Source organism: Dipodomys merriami, unplaced genomic scaffold, assembly GCF_024711535.1.
Source record: "Dipodomys merriami isolate MVZ:Mamm:240054 unplaced genomic scaffold, mDipMer1.0.p SCAF_50, whole genome shotgun sequence".
Lineage (NCBI taxonomy): Eukaryota > Metazoa > Chordata > Mammalia > Rodentia > Heteromyidae > Dipodomys > Dipodomys merriami.
In genome coordinates, this window is record NW_027206069.1 from 289,305 (window position 1) to 314,323 (window position 25,019).

The window sequence follows — 25,019 nt, forward strand, 5'->3', positions numbered from 1 at the left end:
CTTCACCTGCCACCCTGGGGTGGTGTGTCAGCCGTTGTGATGATGCTGTCGCCACCCCCGTACCCGTGTAGACGTGCAGCTGGCCATTATTTTCAATGTCAGCCCTGGGGCTTGAACTCAGGGCTTGGGGCTGCCACAGCTCAACTTCCAGCTTTTTTGGTGGTTACTTGGAGATAAAAGTCCTAAGGACTTTCCTGGCCAGGCTGGCTTCTAAATGCGATTCTCAGATCTCAGCCTCCTTAGTACCTAGGATTACAGACGTGAGCTACCAGCGCCAGCTTCATTTCATTTTTGAGAAAGATTTGAGAGTCCTTTCTTACATTTTCATTCCCACCAGCAGTGTGCACAGGTAGATTGAGTTCTCCCCGAGAACATGTTAATTTTCCGTTTTTTTGATAGTAGGTAGCTGAAAGGATCTATCACATCCATCCCAGGGGACCACGCAGAGGCAGACAAGCACAGGATAAAGATTATTACAAGGTTTACTAGTGGAGCCATATTCCCGCTCACCTCCCCCCAGCCCTCCCCCCACCCCGCCTGGAGAGGGAGACACAGCACCCTTTCCTATCCAGGTAGCAGGAAGGTCTGGGGCAGGAAGTGAGGTAGGTGGGAGCTCAGGTGGGTCTGGGCAGAGAGAGGGAAGGGCCAGCTGTATGGCCAGAATTCCAGGGCTGGGAGGAGCTCAGGTCTGGGTGGAGCTGAGGACCAAAGGTGGGCATAATGCTTACAGTAGCTATAGTAGTGGATGTGAGTTAGTATTGTGTGGTTTTGACTTGTATTTTCCTAATGATTATGTTGAGCATCTTTTCATTTGCATGTTTCCTTTGGTGAAATGTATATTCAAGCTCTTTGCCTTCTTTTTCTTTTTTTTCCAGTGCTGGGGCTTGAACTCAGGGCCTAGGCACTGTCCCTGAGCTTCTTTGGCTCAAGGCTAGTGCTCTACCACTTGAGCCACAGCACCGTTTAAGCTTTTTCTGAGTAGTTTATTGGAGCTAACAGTCTCAGATCTCAGCCTTCTGAATAGCTAGGGGTTACAGGCATGAGCCACTGGCACCTGGCTCTTTGTCCTTTTCTTATCAGTTTCTTTCAGTGTTCTTTGTGGAATTACCTTCTATATTCTGAGAATTAACCCTGATCAGATATATGATTTGTATATATTTTCTCCCATTTTGTAGATTCACTTGCTCTCCTTTCTTTCCTCATCCATCCCATTATCCTTCTCTTTTTCTTTTAAGTCTATTTCTACTTTTGTTGAATCATTGCCAATAATGTTTTTCCAGTGTTTCCTTTCAGGACCTTTATAGTTTCAAGTCTTATGCTGGGGTCTTTGGCCTGTGCTGTTAATTTTCTCTTTCTTTTTCTTTTTTTTTGGGTCCGGTCGTGGGGCCTGAACTCTGGACCTGGGTGCTGTCCCTCAGCTCTTCAGCTCAAGGCTAGCGCTCTACCACTTGAGCCACAGCGCCACTTCCGGCTTTTTTCTTTTTGCTTGTGTGGTGCTGAGGAATCGAACCCAGGGCCTCATGCATACAAGGCAAGGACGCTACCACTGAGCCACCTTCCCAGCCCTGTGCTGTTAATTTTTATGTATGGTGCAAGATAAAGCTTGGTGTTCAGGGGCTGGGAAGGTGGCTCAGTGGTAGAGCGCTTGCCTTGCATGCCTGAGGCCCTGGGTTCGATTCCTCAGCACCACATAAGCAAAAAGAAAAAAAGCCGGAAGTAGCGCTGTGGCTCAAGTGGCAGAGTGCTAGTCTTGAGCTGAAGAGCTGAGGGACAGCGCCCAGGCCCAGAGTTCAAGCCCCAAGACCGGACCCCAAAAAAAAAAAAAAAAAAAAAAAGCTTGGTGTTCTTTGGTCTGCATGTGGAAATCTGATCTCCCCCCACCCCACTTTACCCCTTTCTTTTCAGGAGAGACTACTCTATCCCATTGTGTCTTTTTGGCACCTTGTCAGAAATCATGTGACCCGAATGCAAGGGCTTATTTCCTTGTTCTTTGTTGCATTAGTCTGTATGTCTTTATGCTGTAGTGGTTAGTAAGTTTTACAGATTTATTCTTAACTTTTAGAAGTCCTTTTGTCTACTTTAAATAATTTTATTTTCTATTTAACTGCTCCCTTCCTTACTTTTATCGTTCCTTATTTATGAAAGGTGCTTAAGTATAGAAACTTATCCAAAGCATTGCTTTTTAAAATTTTCCAATAATGTTTGGAGGTAAGAAGATTGTTGTTTATTATTCTTTGTAATTTTAGTCACTTGGGGGGGGGATCAAAGGCCTTGCTTTTTAGCTTTCTCTTCTCGAGAGTTTCTGAGAGTTCCTTTCTTCAATAAAACACAACCATTTTCATAACTCTTCCCCTCTTCCTACTTTGTAAGATAGAGAATTTAAAATCCATTTGCTAAATTGAGTCTGTAGTGATGTGTCCTAATTTCCCTTTATTCTTTCCTTTTTTCCTAATTCTCAAATATGAAAAAATTGTGTTAAAAGCACTCATCATTGTGATTTTGAAATTTCTATTTCTAGTGCTCCTTGCTTTGTGTTATTCCAGCTCTATTACTATGTAACTACAAATTTTACTATTTTATCTTGAATATTACTGACATTTTCCTGTATATATTCCTATCATTTTTATCCTTTTTGACATCCCTTGTCTATTAGTCATGTTAATTGGAAGTCTGTAGCTACCTTTTCAAACAGAGTCTGACTTGGTCACCCAAGTCATCCTTGAACTGTGGTCCTCCTGTTTCAACTCCCCGAATTCTTGGTTTGCAGGCATGTGTTACCAGGGGTGACACTTGTAAACAGTATTTCCTGTTCCTTTTTATTCAAAATAACATCATGTGCTTTATGTTTGAATTTGCAATAATCTCACATAGTTTTTATTTTTTCTTCCCTAATTAAAGTGCTGTGTTCCTCTCGTGCTTCACCCTACTGTCCTGATTTATTTATCTTAAAATCTTTACCAGTACCGTTTTTTTAGACAGTCTTGTTATATTGCCCAGTCTGACCTTGAAACTCGTACATAGCTCAAACTGGCCTCAAACTCACAAGTTTGCCTGCTCTACCTCTGTAGTACTGAGATTCCAGACAGAGGTCTATGCTGCCATTTGGTGCTATGCATTAGACTCAGTGCCTCACACTCTCACTTTTTTTTTTTTTTTTTGGTCGGTCGTGGGGCCTGAACTCTGGACCTGGGCGCTGTCCCTCAGCTCTTCAGCTCAAGTAAAGCACGCTACACTTGAGCCACAGAGCTACTTCCAGCTTTTTCTGCTTATGTGGTGCTGAGGAATAGAACCCAGGGCCTCATGCATGTGAGGCAAGCATTTTACCACTGAGCCACCTTCCCTGTCCCAACAAGTATTTTGTGTGTGTGTGTGTGTGTGTGTGTGTGTGTGTCTGTCTGTCTGTCTGTCTGTCTGTCTGTCTGTCTGTCTGTCTGTCATGGGGCCTGAACTCTGAGCTTGGGTACTGTCCCTCAGCTCTTCAGCTTAAGGCTAGTGCCCTACCACTAGAGCCACAGCGCCACTTCCGGCTTTTTTCTTTTTGCTTATGTGGCGCTGAGGAATCGAACCCAGGGCCTCATGCATGCAAGGCAAGCGCTCTACCACTGAGCCACCTTCCCAGCCCCTCACTTGGTGTTTTGCTCAAGGTTGGCAGTCTGTCACTTGATCTACACCTCCACTTACAACGTTTTGCTGTTTAATTGGAAATAAAAGTTTCATGGACTTTTCTGCCTAGGCTGACTTCAAATGGCGGAGATTCTCAGATCTCAAGGCCTTCTGAGTAGCTAAGATTATAGGCATGAGCAGCCAACTCTTGGCTTATATCCATCGTTCTATTGGCTGAGTTGGGGTACCATAGTCTTTACCTTGCAAGTAGCTAGGATTACAGGTGTCATCTACCATCCCTCTCACAATTTTCTATGTCAGCGGTTAGTGTCAAAGTCCCATACAGATCAAAATAAGGTCTAGTTTTTTTGTTTTGTTTTGTTGGTTGTAGGTCTTGAACTCTGGGGCCTGGGCACTGTCCCGAAGCTCTTCAGCTCAAGGCTAGTGCTCTACCACTTGAACCACAGTGCCACTTCTGGTTTTCTGGTGGTTAATTGGAGATAAAAGTCTCACAGACTTTCTAGCCCCAGCTGGCTTTGAACCGAGATCCTCAGATTTCAGCCTCCTGAGTAGATAGGATTATAGGCGTGAGCCACCAGCACCCAGCTAAGGTCTAATTTTGAAGGCTAATGTTTTATTAGAAATAGAATAGCTGGACTCCGGTGGCTCATACCTATAATCCTAGTTACTCAGGAAGCTGAGGTCTGAGGATCAGGGTTCAAAGCCATCCTGGGCAGGAAAGTCCGTGAGACTTTTATCTCCAATTGACCACCAGAAAACCGGAATTGGCACTGTGGCTCAACTGGTAGAAAGCTAGCCTTGAGCTTGAAGAGCTCAGGGACAGGCACCCAGGCCCAGTGTTCAAGCCCCACAACAAAAAAGAAAAAGTAGTTCATAAGCCAGGTGCCAATGGCTCATACCTGTAATCCTAGGGCTGGGAAGGTGGCTCAGTGGTAGAGCACTTGCCTTGCATGCCTGAGGTCCTGGGTTCGATTCCTCAGCACCACATAAGCAAAAAGAAAAAAGCCGGAAGTGGCGCTGTGGCTCAAGTGGTAGAGTGCTAGCCTTGAGCTGAAGAGCTGAGGGACAGCGCCCAGGCTCAGAGTTCAGGCCCATGACTGGACCCCCCCCCAAAAAAAAAAATACCTGTAATCCTAGCTACTTAGGAAACTAACATCTGAGGACTGAAGTTTGAAGCCACCATGGGGTAAAAAAATCCTTGTGAGACTCTTATCTCCAATTAACTAAAAAACTGGAAGTGGCGCTGTGGCTCAGCGGTAGAGCACTAGCCTTGAGCACAAAGAGGCTCAGGGACAGCATTCAGTCCCTTAGTTCAAGCTCTACAATCTACATACATACATACATACATACATACATACATACATAGAGTTCATAGACTTTCCTGCTCAGGCTGGCTTTGAACCTTAGCCTCCTGAATAGTTAGGATTATTGGAAGGAGCCACCAGCACCCTGTGTGAGACTTGGTTTCCAATTAATCATCCCCAGCACCTCCAAAAAACAAACAAACAGAAGTAGAGCTATAGCTCAAGTGATAGAATGCCAGCCTTGAGTGAAAAAGCTAAAAAAAGAATGCCCAGGCCTGAGTTCAAGTCCTAGTACCTGCACAAAAAATAAATGTTAATAAATAAATGAATAAATAACATTGCTAGAAAGTAAAGATGTTAAAGGTTGTAATCCCACATATACCACATGGCTTCTCCATCCCTTTGTCTAATTTGACTTCTCTCTCACTATCTCTGTTTTCTCTGTAATGGAGTTTGATATCTTCTACATCTGAATTATGCCTTCAGTTCTCTTTTTCTTTCCTTTTCTCCCTCCCCCTTTCTCCTCTTCCTTCTCCTCCTCTCCATTCCTTCCTTCCTTCCCTCCTCTTCCCTTTTCTCCCCGCCCCTCTCCTCTCCTCTCCTCCCTCTCTCCCTTCCCTTCCCTTCCCTTCCTTTCCCTTCCTGCCTCCCTCCCTCCCTTCCTTTATTCCTTTGTTGTTGGTTGTTTATTGTCCCTGAGCTCTTTTGCTCAAGGTTGCTCAAGGCTAGTGCTCTACCACTTTGAGCCACATCGCCACTTCCAGTTTTCTGGGGGTTAATTGGAGATAAGAGTCTTTTGGACTTGTATTCCTGGGCTGGCTTGGAACCACAATCCTCAGATCTTAGTCTGCTGAATAGCTAGAATTACAGGCTTGAGCCACCAGCACCCTTTCTTCCTTTTTGAAGCAGTGTTTGTTTTAGTCCAGGATAACCTGGGACTTCTTGACTCAGGATCCTTCTGCCTTTGCCTCCTCGGTAGCTTGGATCACAGGCATGCAGCAGAGTGCTCCGATTCCTTCTCTGGGTCTTTATTTGAGCTGAGAATTGAGCCCTTAGGACTGTAGGAGCCACAGAGGGAGGTCAATTGGAAGTTAGGGAGGAGGGTTCTGGGTATCAGTGAGCCTCTGTGCTCTAGGCTCCACCTCCCTGCTATCTCAAGGTGAATTAACTGACTTGACTCCCCATACCTACAGGGCTTTCTGTTACTAGCCATTGCTCTCCCACATCTTTTCCCAGGGCCTGTCTGCTGCCCTGGCTCTCTTGACTGCCTCCTCTGAGTCTTAATGGACCACCTTTAGTGAGGCTCTCTTGGACAATCTCTCTTGATCGTCTCTGTCCCTATGTGTTGTTTCCTTCAGTGCATTTAAGACATTGCATTATAAACGGATTTCATCAAGTGACCTGGTCATTATTGCTGGCCCCAGTCATGACCTCTATAAAACCCTTGCTTTCCCAGTACATGACTGAGTGCCCACTGCTTTAAGGAGCATTTGTGTGCATGTGTGTGCACATAAACCTGTCCCTGGAAGCCCTGTCACTGCCCATCCAAGCACCTCTCAGCATGCGTGGGCTGACACAAGTCACCCAGTGAGTTCACAAGGTGGTTTGTATGCAGAGCCTATACCTGTCTGTTCTTGACCTCTTAACCCCTCCAAACACTAAGGACAGGGTTGGGTTGCCTTCTCTGATGAAAGGCTGCTGGGTAGAAGTCCTCCTATAGTCCTCTGTGGGAACAGCAGCTTCCCAGGTGCAGTGAGAACACTCCTCCAGCAGAAGGTCAGGGAGACCTGTGTACATGGAGAGGTGGGAGAGGGTCACTCGCTCTGGGCAGTGTTGTGTGGGGTGTGTTTTATTGTCTGGTATAAACACACAGTCATGAATTTGTGTACACACACTGAGGTGATGTATCTGCTTTAGATCCATGCCTATACATCCCACGCTTTGCCCACCTGCTGGAGTTTGGAGAGAAGAACCATGAAGTGTCCATGACAGCCCTGAGGCTCCTGCAAAGGATGAAGAGAGACTGGATGCACACAGGCCGGCGTCCCTCAGGCCTCTGTGGAGCAGGTACGGTGGCCCTGGGCCTGCCCCTAGGAGGCAGTCACTGGGTGGATATTTCTGTGCTGTTCTTTTTTTCCCCTGATACTTCCCTGATGCTTTGATCTGGAAATCAAATCCAGGACCTGGGCCATGGTGAACAAATCTGTATCACTAAGTTAAGCCATTCAGCCCTCTACCTGGACCCTGGAGCAGCCAAGCCCATGGGAGTTGTAGATTCTGTTTCCAGAGCAGACCTCACACTAAGAGCTGTCTTGTATGCCCAGGAAGGTCCTCGGCCCTTGAGGACTTGCATTACCTTTCCTGCTACCCTGCAGTGGTAGGTCCCACATAAGGAGCAAGATCTTCAGAGGCTGAGGGGGACCAACTGGGAGCTCTAGCCTTGACCCCAGGTTGTCCACTTATGATGGATTACCTGTGCTTAGTGTGGTGAGGGTGTGACCTCCGAGGCTTGAGTCCTGGGCAGAGATGCCACTGGGCCCGCAGTGTGGTTGTTTGGATCACCACGATGAGAACCTTCATACTGGCCACCGCAGAGGAATGCTGTGCATGCTCTGGGTGGGACCCTGGCCCAGGGCTCCTGCCTTGGAAAACCCCAGTGACAGCAAAGCCCTATTGCTCTTCTGGTACTATTTCTTCTCAAGAGTGCCAGGCACCAGCTTCTACAGTCAGCCACAAGCAGGACTGATTCTAGCTGAATCCAGTTTTCACTTAAAACCTGCCATCCACATTTGTGCTACAGATTCCAGCCCCATTTGGTCCGCAGTGGCCCTGGTGAACATGTATTCACCAGTACCTGTGGCTTCACGCCCTGGGCCACATCCTCAGAATCCTCAGCTTTTGTTGCAACCAGCGTTTCACAGACCAGTGACTTCTGAGGTAGCTTGTGTGCTTTGAAATGTTATATGGCGTTCTCAGACTTCCTATTTTAATTTTCCCTGTATTTCAAAGTAGAATATAATGCTACCACAACCTAACAGTTGGGGAACATCTTTGCCTAGCAATTCCATACCATGCATCTGTCTCTTTAAGGACGGTGAGTACCATTCTATCCCTCTCCGCTCACTTGTAGGAGCTGCTGCAGCAGGCAAGCGTACCACTGCCCTGGTGACAGACTCATCTTGCCCAGGCTCAGCCCTCACCCTCCAGGATTTTAGCAGAATTTTCTATGGCTGTAATCCTAGCTACTTAGGAGGTAGAGATCAGTGGATCTCCGTTTGAGGCCAGTTTGGGCATAAAATTTTTTCAAGGCTCCATCTTTTTAAATTTTTTAAAAATCTTCAGTAGTTGTACAAAGAGGTTTCACTTCCACAAGTTAGATGATGAGTACAATGCATCCTGACAGTGTCAGTCTTTCCATCCTTCTCCCCCATCTCTCCCTATCCCATCTCTACCTTCAAGTTACATAGTTCAACTTTTATGCCATGTATAATATTGTATAATGATTGCATTTGCTTACTTTTTCTCCTTCCTCTCCCCTCACAAAAAAACGTGTTTCAGCTTCCTGGTATTCTTTTCATTAAATGACTAGTTAGTTGTTCAGAAGAATTATACCATTGTACCTTTGGACTTCTTTCTGAAAAACTCCATCTGTGTCTGTGTCTGTGTGCGCGCGCATGCCAGTTTTGAGGCTTGACCTCAGGGCCTGGGTCCTGTCTCTGGGCTCCTTTTGCTGAAGGCTAGCACTCTACCACTTGAGCCACAGCTGTACTTTCAGCTCTTTTGGTAATTAATTGGAGATAAGAGTCTCATAGGCTTTCCTGCTTGGACTGGCTTCAAACCTTGATACTCAGGTCCCAGCAGCCTTCTGAATAACTAGGATTATAGGCATGAGCCACTGGCTCCCTGCTGAAGACACCATCTTTTTCTTTTTTCTTTTCTTTTCTTTTCTTTTTTTGATTGTAGGGCCTGAACTCTGGGCCTCAGTTCTTCAGCTCAAGGTTAGTGCTCTACCACTTGAGCCACAGCACCACTTCCGGCTTTTTCTACTTATGTGGTGCTGAATAATCAAACCCAGGGCCTCATGCATGTAAGGCAAGCACTCTACCACTGAGCCACCTGTTCCCAGCCCTTAAGACTCCATTTTAACAGATGGCTGGACTAGGTGGTGAGCGGTTATCACAGTGATGAGAGAAGCACAGGTGGGAATCACAGCTCAAGCCAGCCAGAGAGGCATAAAGGGACCTATCTCAAAAACAACCAACCTGGGCTGGGCTGGGCTGGGAAGATGGCTCAGTGGTAGAGTGCTTGCCTTGCATGTATGAGGCCTTGGGTTTGATTCCTCAGCACCACATAAACAGAAAAAGCCAGAAGTGGTGCTGTGGCTCAAGTGGTAGAGCACTAGCCTTGAGATGAAGAGCTGAGGGATAGTGCCCAGGCCCAGAGTTCAAGCCCCAGGACTGGCAACGAAACCCAAAAAAAAACAAAAAACTAACCCTGAAAGAAGCTGCTGGAGCGACTCAAATAATAGAACTCCTGCCTAGCAAGCATAGTACCAGAAAGGGAAAACATTGTTTTCTTAGTTCCCATTTGTGGTTCAGTTTTCCTTTTGCTCTTTTCTAGCACTTCTGGTTGCTGCCCGAATGCATGACTTCCGGAGAACTGTGAAAGAAGTCATCAGTGTGGTCAAAGTATGTGAATCCACACTGCGGAAGAGGTGGGTGTGCTGGGCGTGGTGTGGGGGCCACCAAGGGAGGCTGCTTGTTGGCACTGCGGCTGCTCCCCTAGGACCAGCCTGACCTGCAGGGGCACTCAGCCTTCCTGCTCTAGTGTCTAAGCTAAATCAGGGCAGAGCAATACGAGATGTGTGCACCATGCCCCAACTCATCAACGTCAGGGAACAGGCAGGAAGACTGCCCTGGCGTCCAGTGGATGCCTCCTTACCCATTCAGTGCAGTCTTTGAGCCTGAGTGAGCTGTCTCCCTATGGGAAGCTAAGAGTCAGACAGGTGTCACTATGTCTGTTTGCCCAGTGGCATAGCCAGCTAGCCAGTTATGTGGCAGAGGCTTTGCACCCCTGCTTTGGCAGCAGTGTTGACAAGTTGTTCACAGCCTATCTGGAAAAACCCCCATGACATAAACAGGAGGCAGACCTGCCTGCAGACTGTAATCACTATTGCCTTTATCACAGCTCTTGCCATCCCATGGCTGTGTTCGTCTGTTATAGCAGCTTTCCAGAAGCAGGAGGGAAATTATTTTGCTTTGAATATTTAGACTCCAATTATCTTTAAACATTTTGAAGACCATATACAATGGAAAGGAGTTGATAATCTTGTTAGCCAACACAGACATGTCTAATCTCTGCCCTGACTTAGGGCAGATGGAGATTCTGGGGCCTCCTGTCTTACATCCGAACCCAGGGGGAGTTACAGTAAAGATGAGAGTATTGTAGGCTTTACTCCCAGGGACTTGAGCTTGTGACAGGATGGGTGGGGACTGAGAAGCTGTCAGAGGGAGACTGATGAGCCCACGGTTGTGGTTGGGTTACCTGAGCTGGCAATGCTTTAGGGAGGAGAGGCTTCCACCTGGCCTTTAGATACTGCGGCTGTGATACTATTGCAAAAGAATATTTGCTGATGAAGGTAAGACACCAAGAAAGTTTATTAGTAAAGCAAAGGAATGGAGAGATAAGTAGCATCTAACCCAGACATGGATGCTGGAATATCTGATCACAAGTTCCATGAGTGCTCTAATATCATGTGTATTTAAGATGAAGGAGAAAAAAAAAAAAGCTCGGAGCTGGTGGCTCAAAGTGGTAGTCCTGGTACATTTAATTATTCTTGCTGTTACACTATTTTATCTATCAGATCCAGAGATTGAAAGCTTAGACTGCTTTTAAAGTTTGAGTCCTTATGACATAGATGTCAGAGTATTCCTTTAAACCATGGTCCATGAAATAATTTGGTACACCATAGGATAGATAAATATGCTTCTCATATGCTTTTTTTTTTTTTTTTTTTTTGGTCGGTCGTGGGGCTTGAACTCTGGGCTTGTGCACTGTCCTTGCGCTCTTCAGCTCAAGGCGAGAGCTCTACCGCTTGAGCTACAGCACCATTTCCGGTTTTCGAGTAGTTTATTGGAGAAGAGTTTCACCAACTTTCCTACTCAGGCTGGCTTTGAACTGTGATCCTCAGATCTCAGCCTCCTGAATAGCTAGAATTACAGGTGTGAGCCAGCGGCGCACACGCACACGTGCACGTGTGCGCGCGCGCACGTGTGTGTGTGTGTGTGTGTGTGTGTGTGTGTGTGTCCTTTGAGCTTTTTTGCTCAAGGCTAGCACTCTGCCACTTGAGCTACAATTCCACATCTGGCTTTTTTGGTACTTAATTGTTGATAAGAGTCACAGACTTTCTTGCTTGTGCTGACTTCAAAACAGGATCCTCAGCTCTCAGCTTCCTGAGTTGCTTCGATTACATGTGTGAGTCACCAGTACCTGGCTTCTCTTGTGTGCTTTTTGTCAGCTGCCCATAGCCATCTGCCTCTGTTAATAATATCCAAATGCTCAAAGACCACAGTGTCAGACCTGAAACTCTGGAAAAACATTAGAACTTACAGGCACAGACAGCAACTTCTTGTACAGAGTCCCAGGAGCACAATGGAGAGGCAAGAGACTCAACAAGTGGGACTACATTAAAATAAAAGGTTTCTGCATAGCTAAGGACATAGTTACTAAACTAGAAAGACAAACAACCCAACTGGGAAAAGATCTTCACCAGCAATACATCAGACACACCAGCAATACATCAGACAAAGCCTAATATCTAGTATATACAAGGAGCTCAAGAAACTGACTTCTCCGAAACCTACTACACCAATCACTAAATGGGCAAAAGAACTAAGAAGAGACTTCTCAGAAGAAGAGGTTAAGAATGGCAAAGAAACACATGAAGAAATGCTCATCATCACTGGCCATAAAAGAAATGCAAATCAAACCAACTCTTAAGATTCCATCTCACCCCAGTAAGATTGGCCAACGTTTTGAATTCACACAAAAATGCTAGAAGGGTTGTGGGGAAAAAGGAACCCTACTGGACTGCTGGTGGGATGTAAATTAGTACAACCACTCTGGACAACAGTCTGGAGGTTTCTCAAAAAACTAAATATAGGCCGGGCACTGGTGGCTCACGCCTGCCATTCTAGCTACTCAGGAGGCTGAGATCTGAGGATTGCGGTTCAAAACCAGCCAGGAAAGTCCTACCCAGGCTTGCTTTGAACTGCTATCCTCAGATCTCAGCCTCCTGAGTAGCTAGGATTTGTAATCTTTTTTTTTTTGGGGGGGGGGGGGGGTCCGGTCATGGGCCTGAACTCTGGGCATGGGCGCTGTCCCTCAGCTCTTTAGCTCAAGGCTAGCGCTCTACCACTTGAGCCACAGCACCACTTCCGGCTTTTTTCATTTTGCTTATGTGGTGCTGAGGAATCGAACCCAGGGCCTCAGGCATGCAAGGCAAGCGCTCTACCACTGAGCCATCTTCCCAGCCCCCGTAGCTAGGATTATAGGCATGAGCCACCGGCGCCCGGCTGATAACTCTATTCTTTACCTTAAGCATAGTATATTCACATGCACATCTGTGGAGGGAGGGCACAGAATCCCAGATAAAAGGATGAAGAATTGCAGCAGTGGAGTGCACTGGACATAGATGAAAGTGAACTGTGCACCTCGTGGGTGGAGAGGGGAGAAAGGTAATGGGAGAGAATGATGGAATAGATGACACTATACAAAAGGAAATGTACTTACTACCTGATGCATGAATGGCAACCCTGTTGTGTATCACCTCTAAATAAAAATAAATTGGAAAAAAGTTAAAAAATAATAGTAAATTGAAAACAACATCAAAATAATAATATCCATATGGCCCTTGACACCTGATTTAAACAAAGGCTGGGTTCTGCCAGGTGCTTCCTTCAAGACAGGTATTCATTACATGGTATTTTCCTTTGCCAATTCTCTTTATCAAATTGTTATTACTAAGTAGTTGTATTAAGGGGGTTGCAGGTTATAAGTACAGTGCTTCTTGACAATGTCACTTTTTCCTTTACTCCCTCATTTTTCCCCTTGCAAATATTCTTAGTGCACCAAAGAGTCATTTTTCCCTAAAGTTTTTCCCAGGATGTTTGTTTTTAAGATATCTTGATCCACTGGACACCAGTATTGACACCTATAATCCTAACTACTCGAGGCTGATTCTGAGGATTGCAGCTCTCCTGCCCAGGCAGGAGAGCCCATGAGACTCCTATCTCTAATTAACCACCAAAAAAGCCAGAAGTGGAGCTGTGGCTCAAGTGGTAGAGCACTAGCCCTGAGCAAAAAAAAAAAAAAAAAAAAAAAAACACCTCAAGGACAGTGCTCAGGCCTTGAGTTCAAGCCCCAGGTCCGGCAAGAGAGAGACAGAGACAGACAGAGAGAGCTGTTCTTTCTTCCCTTTTATTCTTTTTACTAGAATGTTGCAGCTTATTGAAAGGGTGTCAGGTGTGAAGTAAAATAGTACTTGTGTGCTCATAATCAAACCATTCAGTAGTTTTCATTAATCCAGTATTTATGTCTGAGTTTATGGCTGCTGTTTTCCATACTTCACTTCCCTTGGCCTTCCTGCCTCAGTGTGACCAGGGTCTATGAGAGAACCTGCTTGCAGACACAAGTTTAGTTAAGTGTTAGGCTGGGCAGGGTGGTTTGTCCCTCTAATCCTCACTGCCTAGGAGGCAGAGATTGAGAGGATTGCTGTCCAAAGCCCTCCGAGACAAAAAGTTTTAGTAATATCTCAAGAAATAAGTTGGGTCTGGTGGTATGTGACTGTGATCCTACCTATCCTGGAGACAAAGGGTAGGAGGGTCATGGTCTGAGGTTGGTCCTGGCAAAAACTGTGAGACTTAAATCTGAAAAATAACTAAAGTAAATAAAGGCTCTAGGTATGTTTCAAATTGGTAAGAGTACCTGGTTAGCAAGCACAAGGTATAGAGTTCAAACTCCAGGACTGCTAAAAAAAAATTTTTTTTAAGTTTTCATGGCATTGAACCTTACTTACCTGTTTTAGGCTCACAGAATTTGAAGATACGCCCACCAGTCAGCTGACCATTGATGAGTTTATGAAGATTGATTTGGAAGAGGAATGTGATCCACCGTCGTACACAGCTGGACAAAGGAAGCTGCGCATGAAGCAGGTGGCACCAATCTGGGCCTCTTACTGCACCCTTCCCACCAGCACTCGGGTTTCTAAGAGCATTTGAGGTCCAACATTTTGAGTCTGTTGTTCCAAAAAAATGGTTTAGCAACCTAGGGCAAACTTCATCTGTGTCCTGGCATAGGCTGTGTTCTCAGACCTTGGAATGAGGAGGTCGCAGAGGCATGCTGAGTGTTGAAACCCTCCCAGCCCCATTCATGTTGGGGCTGCTGCCAGGCTCCCATGCCCAGCTCACTGAGCCCATCCCAGAGCTAGGCTTTATTTCAAAGCTAGAATGTAGAGTGAGCTCCACAAATAATGTGTGGTTTAGAATATACCACAAGTGAGTGCTTCGTCACCCAAGGCAGCTGCTACTGCAGCTGTATCTCCTTTGTGTTTTTGTCATTGCGTTTATGGGCCTTCTTGCGTGCCATTGCTATTTCCAGTGAGGAGGACAGAGGTAGGCTTTGGCCGCCTAATAGAGGACTCTCTCGCTTCTGGGTTCTCAAGGTGAGCTACCTCTCTCTAGAGCCAGTGTGATGTTACTTGCAAGAGGGTCCAGATCGCTTTACTTCCATTTCCTCCAGTGAAGCACATATCCCATGACACCCATGGCCTGATGGACACTGAACCCCACAGACATTGAACTCACCAAGTGTCCTCTCTTCTCTTTCAGCTTGAACAAGTCCTGTCCAAAAAACTGGAGGAAGTTGAAGGTAACCAACTGGAATTCCCATACAAATGCTTCTGTTTGCTTAGGAAAATTGGCTTGCACTTACCTTTTGCTTTTAACTGTGTTACTTCAGGTGAAATATCCAGTTACCAGGATGCCATTGAGATTGAACTAGAAAACAGCCGGCCAAGGCCAAAGGGAGCCCTTGCCAACTTGTCGAAGGATGGTGAGTACTCCCTGCCTTCCTGGGCACACAGGACTCAAGGCCCACAGCCCTGGGACCTCTCTCTGACATTTGATACCACCCTTCTCACCACCATTTCCCAGGAAACATGGTTGGTTCTGCATCCGCAGGTCCCATGCCCACCCCAGGCTGCTGATTACCTGCCTCCTGGTCCTGTCTGGTCCTGATGTGTTGGAGTCATTGTTCATATATGTCTCCTGGCATGCGTGGCTACCCACACCACTCAGGCACTTCCTTATCATCTGAGTTCCTGTCCCTAGTCTCTGTAGGCTGGCCTCCTGTTGCTTCAGCTGTGCCCCACCCCCAGAGTCATTATCCTTCCTCTGGCTCCAGAGCTGCCAGCAGCTTACATGTACAGTGCTGAGCTGGCCTTTGTGGAGTTATGAATTGCGGGACGGTGAACACTGGCCGTGGCAGCTGATGCTCAGTGCTCATGCCTGTCCACTACCCACACACCTCCAGTTTCCAGTCTGGGCTTTGAGAACTGCCATGAGCATTCATGCTATTAGACAGGGCTCTATTCTGGGCTGTGCAGCAGGATGAGAGAGTGCATACCGCCACCCTCCTTGGGGGGCAGTGTGAGATACATATGCTCTGCATCCTTGCGTTGGTCTCCTGTGCCTTGGTTTGTGTTTGGAGGAACTACCTGCACCAACAGCAGCCAGGGCTGTGCTCCTAGTGCTTGCTGCCCTTTGAAACGGCTCTCAGAAACAGGCAAGCGTCTCATCATCTCAGCTTCTCCAGACATTTGTTTCATGTGAGGTTTAGGACCACCTGTCTCATCCTCCCAGTCCTCCCTGTGCTTCACCTGGCAGAGCTTGGGGCTACCTCACTTACCTTTTTCTGCTCTTTCCTCTCCCTTCTGAAAATAGGCATCTCTTTGCTCTGGTCTTCTGTTCTGTGTGCTGAAGTCTGTAGATATGGTTTGCCCAGGCTCTGCTGTCCTCTGTGCCAAAGTCTGTAGACATGGCTCAGCCAGGCTCTGCTGTCCTCTCTGCATGTTAAAGTCTGTAGACATGGCTCAGCCAGGCTCTGCTGTCCTCTGTGCCAAAGTCTGTAGACATGGCTCAGCCAGGCTCTGCTGTCCTCTGTGCCAAAGTCTGTAGGCATGGCTCAGCCAGGCTCTGCTGTCCTCTGTGCATGCTGAAGTCTGTAGACATGGCTCAGCCAGGCTCTGCTGTCCTCTGTGCTGAAGTCTGTAGGCATGGCTCAGCCAGGCTCTGCTGTCCTCTGTGTTAAAGTCTGTAGACATGGCTCAGCCAGGCTCTGCTGTCCTCTGTGTGGCTATCATTTTTCCTCTTATTTCCACATCTGCTTGCTGCTGACTTGCTACTGATTTTGCTCCTGTGTGGGAGGAATCTTGTTACTGCATTTAGTAGTTTTTGGTGTATCCATGAGTTTTTCCAAGTAATTAATTGTGTCATCTACACATAATAGTCAATTCTAGCCGGGCACTGGTGGCTCACGCCTGTAATCCTAGCTACTCAGGAGGCTGAGATCTGAGGATCGCGGTTCAAAGCCAGCCTGGGCAGGAAAAACCATGAGACTCCTATCTCCAATAAACCACCAGAAAACCGGAAGTGGCGCTGTAGCTCAAGTGGTAGAGCGCTCGCCTTGAGCTGAAGAGCTGAGGGACAGCGCCCAGGCCCAGAGTTCAAGCCCCACGACCGACAAAAAAAAAAAAAAAAGTCAATTCTCTACAGACTTTTGTTGTTGTTGTTGTTGTACCAGGGTTTGATCTATGAGGGCCTTGCACTTCTTGCTCAGCTTGTTTGCCTGACTGACATTTTCACTTGAATCATGTCTACAGCCCTACTTTTTGCTAGTTATTTTGGAGAGGGAGTCTTGTGGATTTCTCTGCTTGCATTGACTTCAAATTGCAATCCTACAGGTCTCAGTTTCCTTAGTAGTTAGGTATGGATCACCAGTGCCCAGCTTTACCAACTCTTGCATCCTAATTTTTTTCCTCAAGTTGCCTGATTCTGCCTTGCCTCTCTGAATCTTGAGACAGCAGTGGTATGTCCCTATGCCCCCTGACCCTCCTGGCATAGGCCAGGATATCTGCACTGCCAGTCACCTTCTACCTTTCATACCGAGGACAGGCCCCACTCTCACCAAGAGGTCTGGTCAGTGCGTGTGTGTTCTGGGCATCCACAGCATTTGTAGGCCACAGGCATTCATATGGTGGACCAGTGCCATCCATGATTTTGACATGCCCACTGCATGCCTTCCTTCTTCCCAGGAGGTGCCACTGAGCCGCAGAGTTGCCCATTCCTGCCCATTTAGGCTTTTGTCCTAACGGTGCAGAGTTGAACATAGTTATGTTGTAAGGTACTTTGGATTCTTTGTTCTTTTTTTCATTATTTCTTCCATAGTTTTGCTTTGTTTTTTTCCTAGCTGGGTTATTGCTGCCCATTTGGCAGCCTTTGCGTTGGTTCACATTTCCGCCTTTGGAGGTCTTTTTAGGCTTTTGTCCTAACGGTGCAGAGTTGAACATAGTTATGTTGTAAGGTACTTTGGGTTCTTTGTTCTTTTTTTCATTATTTCTTCCATAGTTTTGCTTTGTTTTTTTCCTAGCTGGGTTATTGCTGCCCATTTGGCAGCCTTTGCGTTGGTTCACATTTCCGCCTTCGGAGGTCTTTGTTTACCTCCACGCTTCCTTTTACCCCTGTCACTCTACCCTCCGCCAACACCTCACTGACGTCCTCTGATCACTGCTGACCGCACCTCTGGCTAGCCAGCTTTCCACTGGTGGCCATTGGTCCTACTGTGAAGTGTTTCAGTTTCTCCATCCTGGGTTATTTCTGCTCTTCTGTGAGACAGTTGTGCCATTGTGGAGGTGGGGTGGGGTGAGATGCAGACACGAACCTCTTGTCTCTGTGCTGTCCTGCGGGGTGCAGTTTCCAGAGCACTTGGGAAGAAGGTAGAGGCACCTGTGGCCCAGGCATGGGTAGGGCTCTGCCACTTTTGACATCGGCACTCACTGCTTCACTTGCCAGAAGGCTGCTGTCCTGAAGGCCTCTGGTCTTCGTTCCATTGACCCTTGCAAACTCAAGGTGGCTGGCTACTGCCCTCTAACTGCCCTTGTTGTGATGGCTGTGGTCTGGCTTCTGCCCTGGACACCTACTCTGAAGGTTCCCCTCTACCCAGTGAGAACAGGTCTTAGTTCATCCTTGCTTACCCTGTTCCATCAGTTGGCCTATCTGGGAATGCCTTACATGGCAGAGACCTGCTTTGCCTATTTGCTGTGACCTGAAAAGCTTTTTCTTCTAATTGAAATAAGCTGATATCCTTACTGATCAGCTTCTTGCAAGGAATTGTCTAAACTTTGGTCTTGTTTCCATTCTAGCAGTGTTCTTTGTAATTTTTTTCGTTCCTCTGTTTCTTGGACAATGTCTGCTCGTACTTGCCCCACCCAAGGAAAACAGACATGGTTCCTGCTACTCTCTCAGCACAGAGCTGGCCACAGATAGGGCATTCTGAATGGCGTGGGGGTGGTGCGGGCCATGCAGCGTCTCAGACAATAGATGAACGGGATAGGGGCTGCACAGTGGACGCTGGCGGTACTTCTCAGGCATATGACACCTTGGTGTAGGGTCCACTTTGGCAACCTGGGGCAAGGTGGCTGCCTGCAACAGTCTGTACCCCTGGTGACGTGAGCCACACTGAGAAGCAGCCTCAGTGTGGCCTGCTTAGAGCAGATGAAGCAGGGAGATTCTTTCAGATATGCCTTTAACCATTAGATATTTTCGTCATGTGAGGTGTGACACACACAGCAAGCTGCACATAGATGAAAAGCCCTTTGGCTGTTGCTTGAACCTGAGCAGAGCTGAGAAGCCAGCACCATCAGGCTGACTCCCAGACCTCAGACCTGGCGCTGCTTCATGTCCCCAGGCCCTTTGCCACACACCCCACTGTGCGTCCTGGCTGCTCTGGATGCTCTCTGCCACGGAGGCAGCGGCATTGCTAGACTGTCCCACAAGTCTTCTATACACACAGTGTGCATGCATTCTATCTCCCCTGTTTTTTTCACTTGGTGTAATTATTTTGAATCACTCTTGACTAATTTGTCACTTTTTATTGTGGTACAATAAGCACAAACAGGGGCTGGGAAGGTGGCTCAGTGGTAGAGCGCTAGCCTTGAGCTGAAGAGCTGAGAGACAGTTCCCAGGCCCAGAGTTCAGGCCCCACAACTGGACCCTTCCCCCCCCCCCCAAAAAAAAAAAAGCACAAACATGCCAAGGTTGTTTTGTTCTCCACTTGTCTGTTGAAGAACATTTGGGTTATTCCAATTTTTGGACTGTTACAAATAAACTACTCTGAACCCTTGCATGCAGTCTCTTGGTGGATATTTATTTCCTTTCTTTTTTTCTTTTTTCTTTTTTTTTGTAATACTAGAAATTGAACTCAGAGCCTTTGCTTATAAGTACCCAACTCCACTCCCCCCTTTTTTTGTCTTTCTTTTTTAGTACTGGAATCGCACCCAGGACATTGCACTTGTTAGGCAAGTGCTTTGCCACTGAGCTACATCCCAGCCCTTCCATCCCTGCCCCTCCATCCCCTGTTGCATTCATTATTTTAGGTAGGTCCTATTTTATGCTAGGGCCAGCCTAGGCTACAATCTTTCTGTTTTCCTGGTTGACATGACATCTCTCAAACTTTTTGTTGGTGGTGGTGGTGGTTGTAGGGCTTGAACTCTGGGCCTGGGAGCTGTTCCTGAGCTCTTCAGTTCAAGGCTAGCACTCTACCATTTGAGCCACAGCACCACTTCCGGTTTTCTGGTGGTTAATTGGAGATAAGAGTCTCACGGAGTGGGGTGCAGTGGCTCATGCCTGTAATCCTAGCTGGTCAGGAGGCTGAGATCTCTTATTGGAGATAAGAGTCTCACAGTTCAAAGCCGTGAGACTCTTATCTCCAATAAACCACTAGAAAACCGGAAGTGCTGTGGCTCAAGCGGTAGAGCGCTTGCCTTGAGCTGAGGAGTGCAAGGACAGTGCCCAAGCCCAGAGTTCAAGCCCCACAACCAAAAAAAAGTCTCACGGACTTTCCTGCCCAGGCTGGCTTTGAACTGTGATCCTCAGATCTCAGCTTCCTGAGTAGCTAGGATTGCAGGTGTGAGCCACCAGCACCTGGCTCTCAAACTTTTATGTCTGGGCTGTCCTCAAACTGTAATCCCCTAATATGTGTGTGTGTGTGTGTGTGTGTGTGTGTGTGTGTGTGTGTGTGTGTGTGTGTGTGTGTGTGTGTGTGTGTGTGTGTGTGTGTGTGTGTGTGTGTGTGTGTGTGTGTGTGTCTGCGTGTCTGTGTGTGTGTGTCTGTGTGTGTCTGTGTGTGTGTCTGTGTGTGTGTCTGTGTCTGTGTGTGTTTGTGTCTGTGTGTGTGTGTCTGTGTGTCTGTGTCTGTGTCTGTGTGTCTGTGTGTGTGTGTGTGTGTGTGCGCGCGCCACGTGAGTGCACGTGCACCAGTCCTGATCAAAGCCTGGGCACTGTCCCTGAACTCTTTTGCTCAGGGCTATCACTCTACCACTTGAGCCACAGCTTCACTTCTAGTTTTTTGGGGTTTTTTTGTTTTTTGTTTTTGTTTTGGGTTTTTTTTTTTTTTTTTGGTGCTTAATTGGTGATAAGAGTCTCACAGAAAGCCGGGCACTGGTGGCTCACGCCTGTAATCCTAGCTACTCAGGAGGCTGAGATCTGAGGATCGCGGTTCAAAGCCAGCCCGGGCAGGAAAGACCGTGAGACTCCTATCTCCAATAAACCACCAGAAAACCGGAAGTGGTGCTGTAGCTCAAGTGGTAGAGCGCTCGCCTTGAGCTGAAGAGCTGAAGGACAGTGCTCAGGCCCAGAGTTCAAGCCCCACAACCGACAAAAAAAAAAAAAAAAGAGTCTCACAGACTTTCTTGCCTGAGCTGGCTTCAAACGGAGGTCCTCAGATCTCAGACTCCTGATTGGATAGGGCCACAAGTGCTTTGCTCTTTTTTTTTTTCAGGAAGGGGGTGCTTGTACTGGGGCTTGAACTTAGGGCCTGGGATCTGTCCCTTGGCTTTTATGCTCAAGGCTGTTTTTCTACCACTGTTCCATAGCTCCACTTCTGGCATTTTGCTAGCTAACTGGAGATAAAAGAGTCTCAATGACTTTTTGTCTGGGCTGGCTTTGAAACACAGTCCTCAGATCTTGGATTCAAACTCTGCTTCTTAAGTAGCCAGGATTATAGGCTTGAGCCACTGTGACCAGCCACATTTAATTCCTTTGTCCTGGGAAGAAAGTGGAGTTGGTAGGTAGGAGTAAGGTGGCATGCAGATGTTTTTAAAAGTTCAGTTTGCATAGTGGCCACCCCATGTACTTCAGCAGCAGCCTGTGAGAGCCTAGCCGCTCTGTGTGTGCAGTGCTGTCACTCTGTGCTTGCACTCAGCTGACCTGGCATTTCCTGATGACAGCCGTACAGAGAGGACCTTCCCTGCTGCGCCCCTGTTCAGTGTCCTCTGTGCTGCCATTGCCATCTTTTCTTTTGCCTGCTTTTTAGTTGGACTGTGTGTTTGTTCGTGGAGTCTAGGAGTTTTGCGTGTTGTAGATGTATCTGTCAGATGTGTGATCACTAACGGTGCCTGAGTCTATTCCATCATATTGACAGTGTTTTTTACAGAGGGAATGGTTATGAGAATTTTTCAAACTCCATGTTATCAATGTTTTATGTATTCTGCTGTAACATGGTATCTAGATGTTTTTGCCTAATCCAAGGTCACAGACATCTTCCTTTTTCCTGAAATTCCTCTGCTTTTAGTTGTCACACTTAGGCCTCTGGTCTGAGTATGAGAAATGGTAAACCATTCTTTCATGTGGATACCCTGGGACTATTCGCCAGTAGGACTTCTTTCTCTGCTACAGGAGAGGCATGCTTCTGGTAGTGTTTGTGCTGCTACTTTTCTTTTAACAGGAATGTTTCTGTCACAGTCGGACTCCTCTGCCTGGCTGACTGGTGGTCTGTGCATCATGTGTCCATAGGTTCTGCTGAGGAAGCCACATCTAGCCCGTTGGGTGAAGAAGATGCTGAGGATGAAGAGCTGGAGGCTGCCGCCAGCCACATGAACAAAGACTTTTACCAGGAACTCCTAGGTGGTGGTGGCAGCAGTTCAGAAGCAGAAGAAAGCACTGAGGGGGGTGGCAGGCCCCTGGCCTTGGAGTCCCTGCTTGGTCCCCTGCCCACAGCAGCCAGCCTGGGCATCTCTGATCCCATCCGAGAGTGCATCTCCTCCCCGAGCCTGGACCCCAGTGAGTGCCCTTGAGCAGGGAGGAGTCCAGTCCACACTGTCTCATTGGAGTGGACTGGATCCCATGGTTTATTCAGAAAGGGAAGAAAGCAGGCTGTGGGTGGGGTACTACCAGGCCACAGTGGAGCTCTGTGAAAGATCGATGGTCATAGATAAGAAGTGGGGTATATACCAAACCCCAGAGTGCCATCAGGCGCCCTCGACTGTCACACATTCCCTTGATGGCCTGAGGTAGCCCTTAGTGGCCTGTGTTCCAGGGCTGGAATGACTGCCATGCAACTGGGAGGTAGCACTGGTGTAGCTTGAAGTTCTGCACAGGTTGGGACCAATGTCCCTTGGCACTTTTCCTGATGCTATGGCAGGAAAGCCTGGCCTGGGCATGTGCAGTCAGAACACTGCTGACCCTCAGCCCCAGTGACAAGGCACCTGAAAGGACCTTTGTCCCCACCCCACAGCACCTAGGGCCCAGGCCCTGCTCTTTCCCTTCCTCTCCTACAGAGGTGGACGGGTCCCATTCCAGTCCCAGGCCCTCCTCCTGGCAGGTGCCAAAGCTCACTGAGGGGGATTCTAGCAGGATACCACCCAGTCAGTACAGCATCTGGGCCAGCTGTCCACAGGACAGGAAAGCCTGGGTGGGCCCCCACAGGTCTCTGGGCAGAAGGCATGTGCAAAGACGTTCAGAAGCCCAGGCACAGTGGCCCTGGAGCAAGAGAGCTAGGCCATGGAGCAGACTTCAGAGGGTCTGAGGGATTGGTTCTAACCATAGAACTGCCCACAAGTCTTACCTGTCAAGGATGAAGACTGGCAGTGTGATTGGAGTTGACAAGTCTTATTAAAGGCATTGGGTGAAGGTCTGTGGGGAGAAGGGACTGCCTGACCCCAGGCTATGCAGATTGCCTGTGACCATACAAGACCTCTAGAGGCCTGGACTCCCAGATCCTCCTTGTGTCAGTCCAGGCCTCAGTCACACTCTCATGGTATTTGCTCTTAGCAGCTCTTCACTGTGCTCTTGCTCTGGGCCATGTGCTTCTTGCTGAGGCCACAGAGCCAGTGTCTGTCCACAGACGTTCATGTCTTACTGCAGGGCACAGGTGTGTGGGGGCTTCCTGCGCAGCCTGAGTCTGACATCCTGCTTTCTCACGTAGTGTTCTGATGTAAGTGCTGTCCTCTGTGGACGCAGATAGGGTGGACGTGCAGTGGGGTCAGAGGAGGGGAGTGCTCCCACAGCCTATGGCCTGGACCCACCTTCAGCACCAGGTATCTGTGTTCCTTTGACAGAGCTCTCCCTAGGTGACACTGATGTGCACTTTCTTCTAGAAGACACCTCGGAGGATGGCGAGCTGGACCTCAGTGGTATTGACGACCTTGAGATTGACAGAGTGAGCAAACTTCCCAAGAGGTGGTTAGGTTCTATGGAGCACAGAGTGGAATTGGTCTTCCAGACCCAGGCCCTGCCACGCGAGTGGCCTTGCCTGGGTGTGTCCACACACGCATGAGCGTGCTCTCGCGGCCAGACCCTGCCTCCTCACTTCCCTCCTCCAGCTCCTCTCCAGGGCAGCCCCAGCCACCATATGCCCTTCCTGCTGGCAGCCAGAGCCAGGCTCTGGGCCGACGCTGTTAGTACTCTGCATTTGGCCTTTGCTGCTATTGGGCCATCTGATTGGGTAGCCTCTGTAGATGCAAGTATGTTGAACAGCTCCAGATCCCAAGCCTCTGTGGTCCCAGGCATGTGAACTGGCTCTTTGCAGTTTATCTCAGTAGTACTGGTCTGCTATAGGTCTTTCTCCTTCTCATCTTATTATACCTAAGACTGTCCATTTGTTGACATTATGCACCCTTAGCTTGGGATCTTCATGGGGCCTGTAGCTTGTACTCTTGTGTCCCACAGCTGAGAGCTGCCAGTGAGGATATGGGAGCCTTGGACTCTAGTTCATGGCTAAATGAACTCTGGTCAGCTGAAAAGGGTAAAGAAGCAACCTGTTTCTACCATAGAGTCCCACCAGCATTTCTCCTTCCTTTAGCAATTACTCCCATAAAGGGGCAGTGTGATGTGAGAGCTCTTAGTGTATCTTGAATGCAGAAGCTCGAAGCTGAAGCCTTCCCTGTGCTTCACACAGTATATCCTGAATGAATCCGAAGCGCGAGTGAAGGCTGAGCTGTGGATGCGGGAGAACGCAGAGTACCTGCGGGAACAGAGGGGTAAGCAGCCGTTTGTTACCTCTCCGGCCCTGTGGCGTAGCCTTCCACTGACAGCGGCACCTTGGTTCAATTTCTAGAGAAAGAAGAGAGAATAGCTAAGGAGAAGGAGCTGGGTATCTACAAGGAGCACAAGGTAGGAGTCTCTGAGGGCCGGGTTTTCTGCTTGTGCTGTGAAGTGAGCAGTGTTCCCTTCCCTGTGACCATAGGGCCTGGGCCCCAGGACAGGCTACAGGAGCTTTGTGCTCTGGACCCAGACACTCAGCCCTGGGCTATCATATTGTCCCGTATTGGTCCTGTGCACTAGAGATTTGCTCCCTCATGGGTGGGCATGCCCCAGGTTTTGGGGTGTGGTCCTAGCACAGATGCCAGGTCAGGCTGAGGTAAGCCTCAGGACTGGACCCTGAGAACCCTGGACTTGCGTGCTTTGCCACAGACAAAAGGACTGTCTACGTCCACTTAATCTGAACTGGAGAAGCCTGGTATGGTGCCCTCCTCCCTGC

General features: G+C 48.0%; 1 protein-coding gene across 2 annotated transcripts in view; it reads left to right on the top strand.

Annotated features, from left to right (window-relative positions):
- Brf1 (BRF1 general transcription factor IIIB subunit) overlaps positions 1 to 25,019 on the top strand; it is a 74,430-nt gene that overhangs the window by 42,644 nt on the left and 6,767 nt on the right. The window contains exons 6-14 of one of the 2 annotated variants that reach the window (XM_069997423.1): positions 6,846 to 6,995; positions 9,549 to 9,642; positions 14,014 to 14,140; positions 14,816 to 14,855; positions 14,946 to 15,038; positions 22,055 to 22,321; positions 23,599 to 23,699; positions 24,438 to 24,519; positions 24,597 to 24,652. In XM_069997423.1, the coding sequence (XP_069853524.1) occupies positions 6,846 to 6,995; positions 9,549 to 9,642; positions 14,014 to 14,140; positions 14,816 to 14,855; positions 14,946 to 15,038; positions 22,055 to 22,321; positions 23,599 to 23,699; positions 24,438 to 24,519; positions 24,597 to 24,652 (1,010 nt within the window). The remainder of the gene's footprint in view (positions 1 to 6,845; positions 6,996 to 9,548; positions 9,643 to 14,013; positions 14,141 to 14,815; positions 14,856 to 14,945; positions 15,039 to 22,054; positions 22,322 to 23,598; positions 23,700 to 24,437; positions 24,520 to 24,596; positions 24,653 to 25,019) is intronic. The other variant, XM_069997424.1, reaches the window with a different exon arrangement.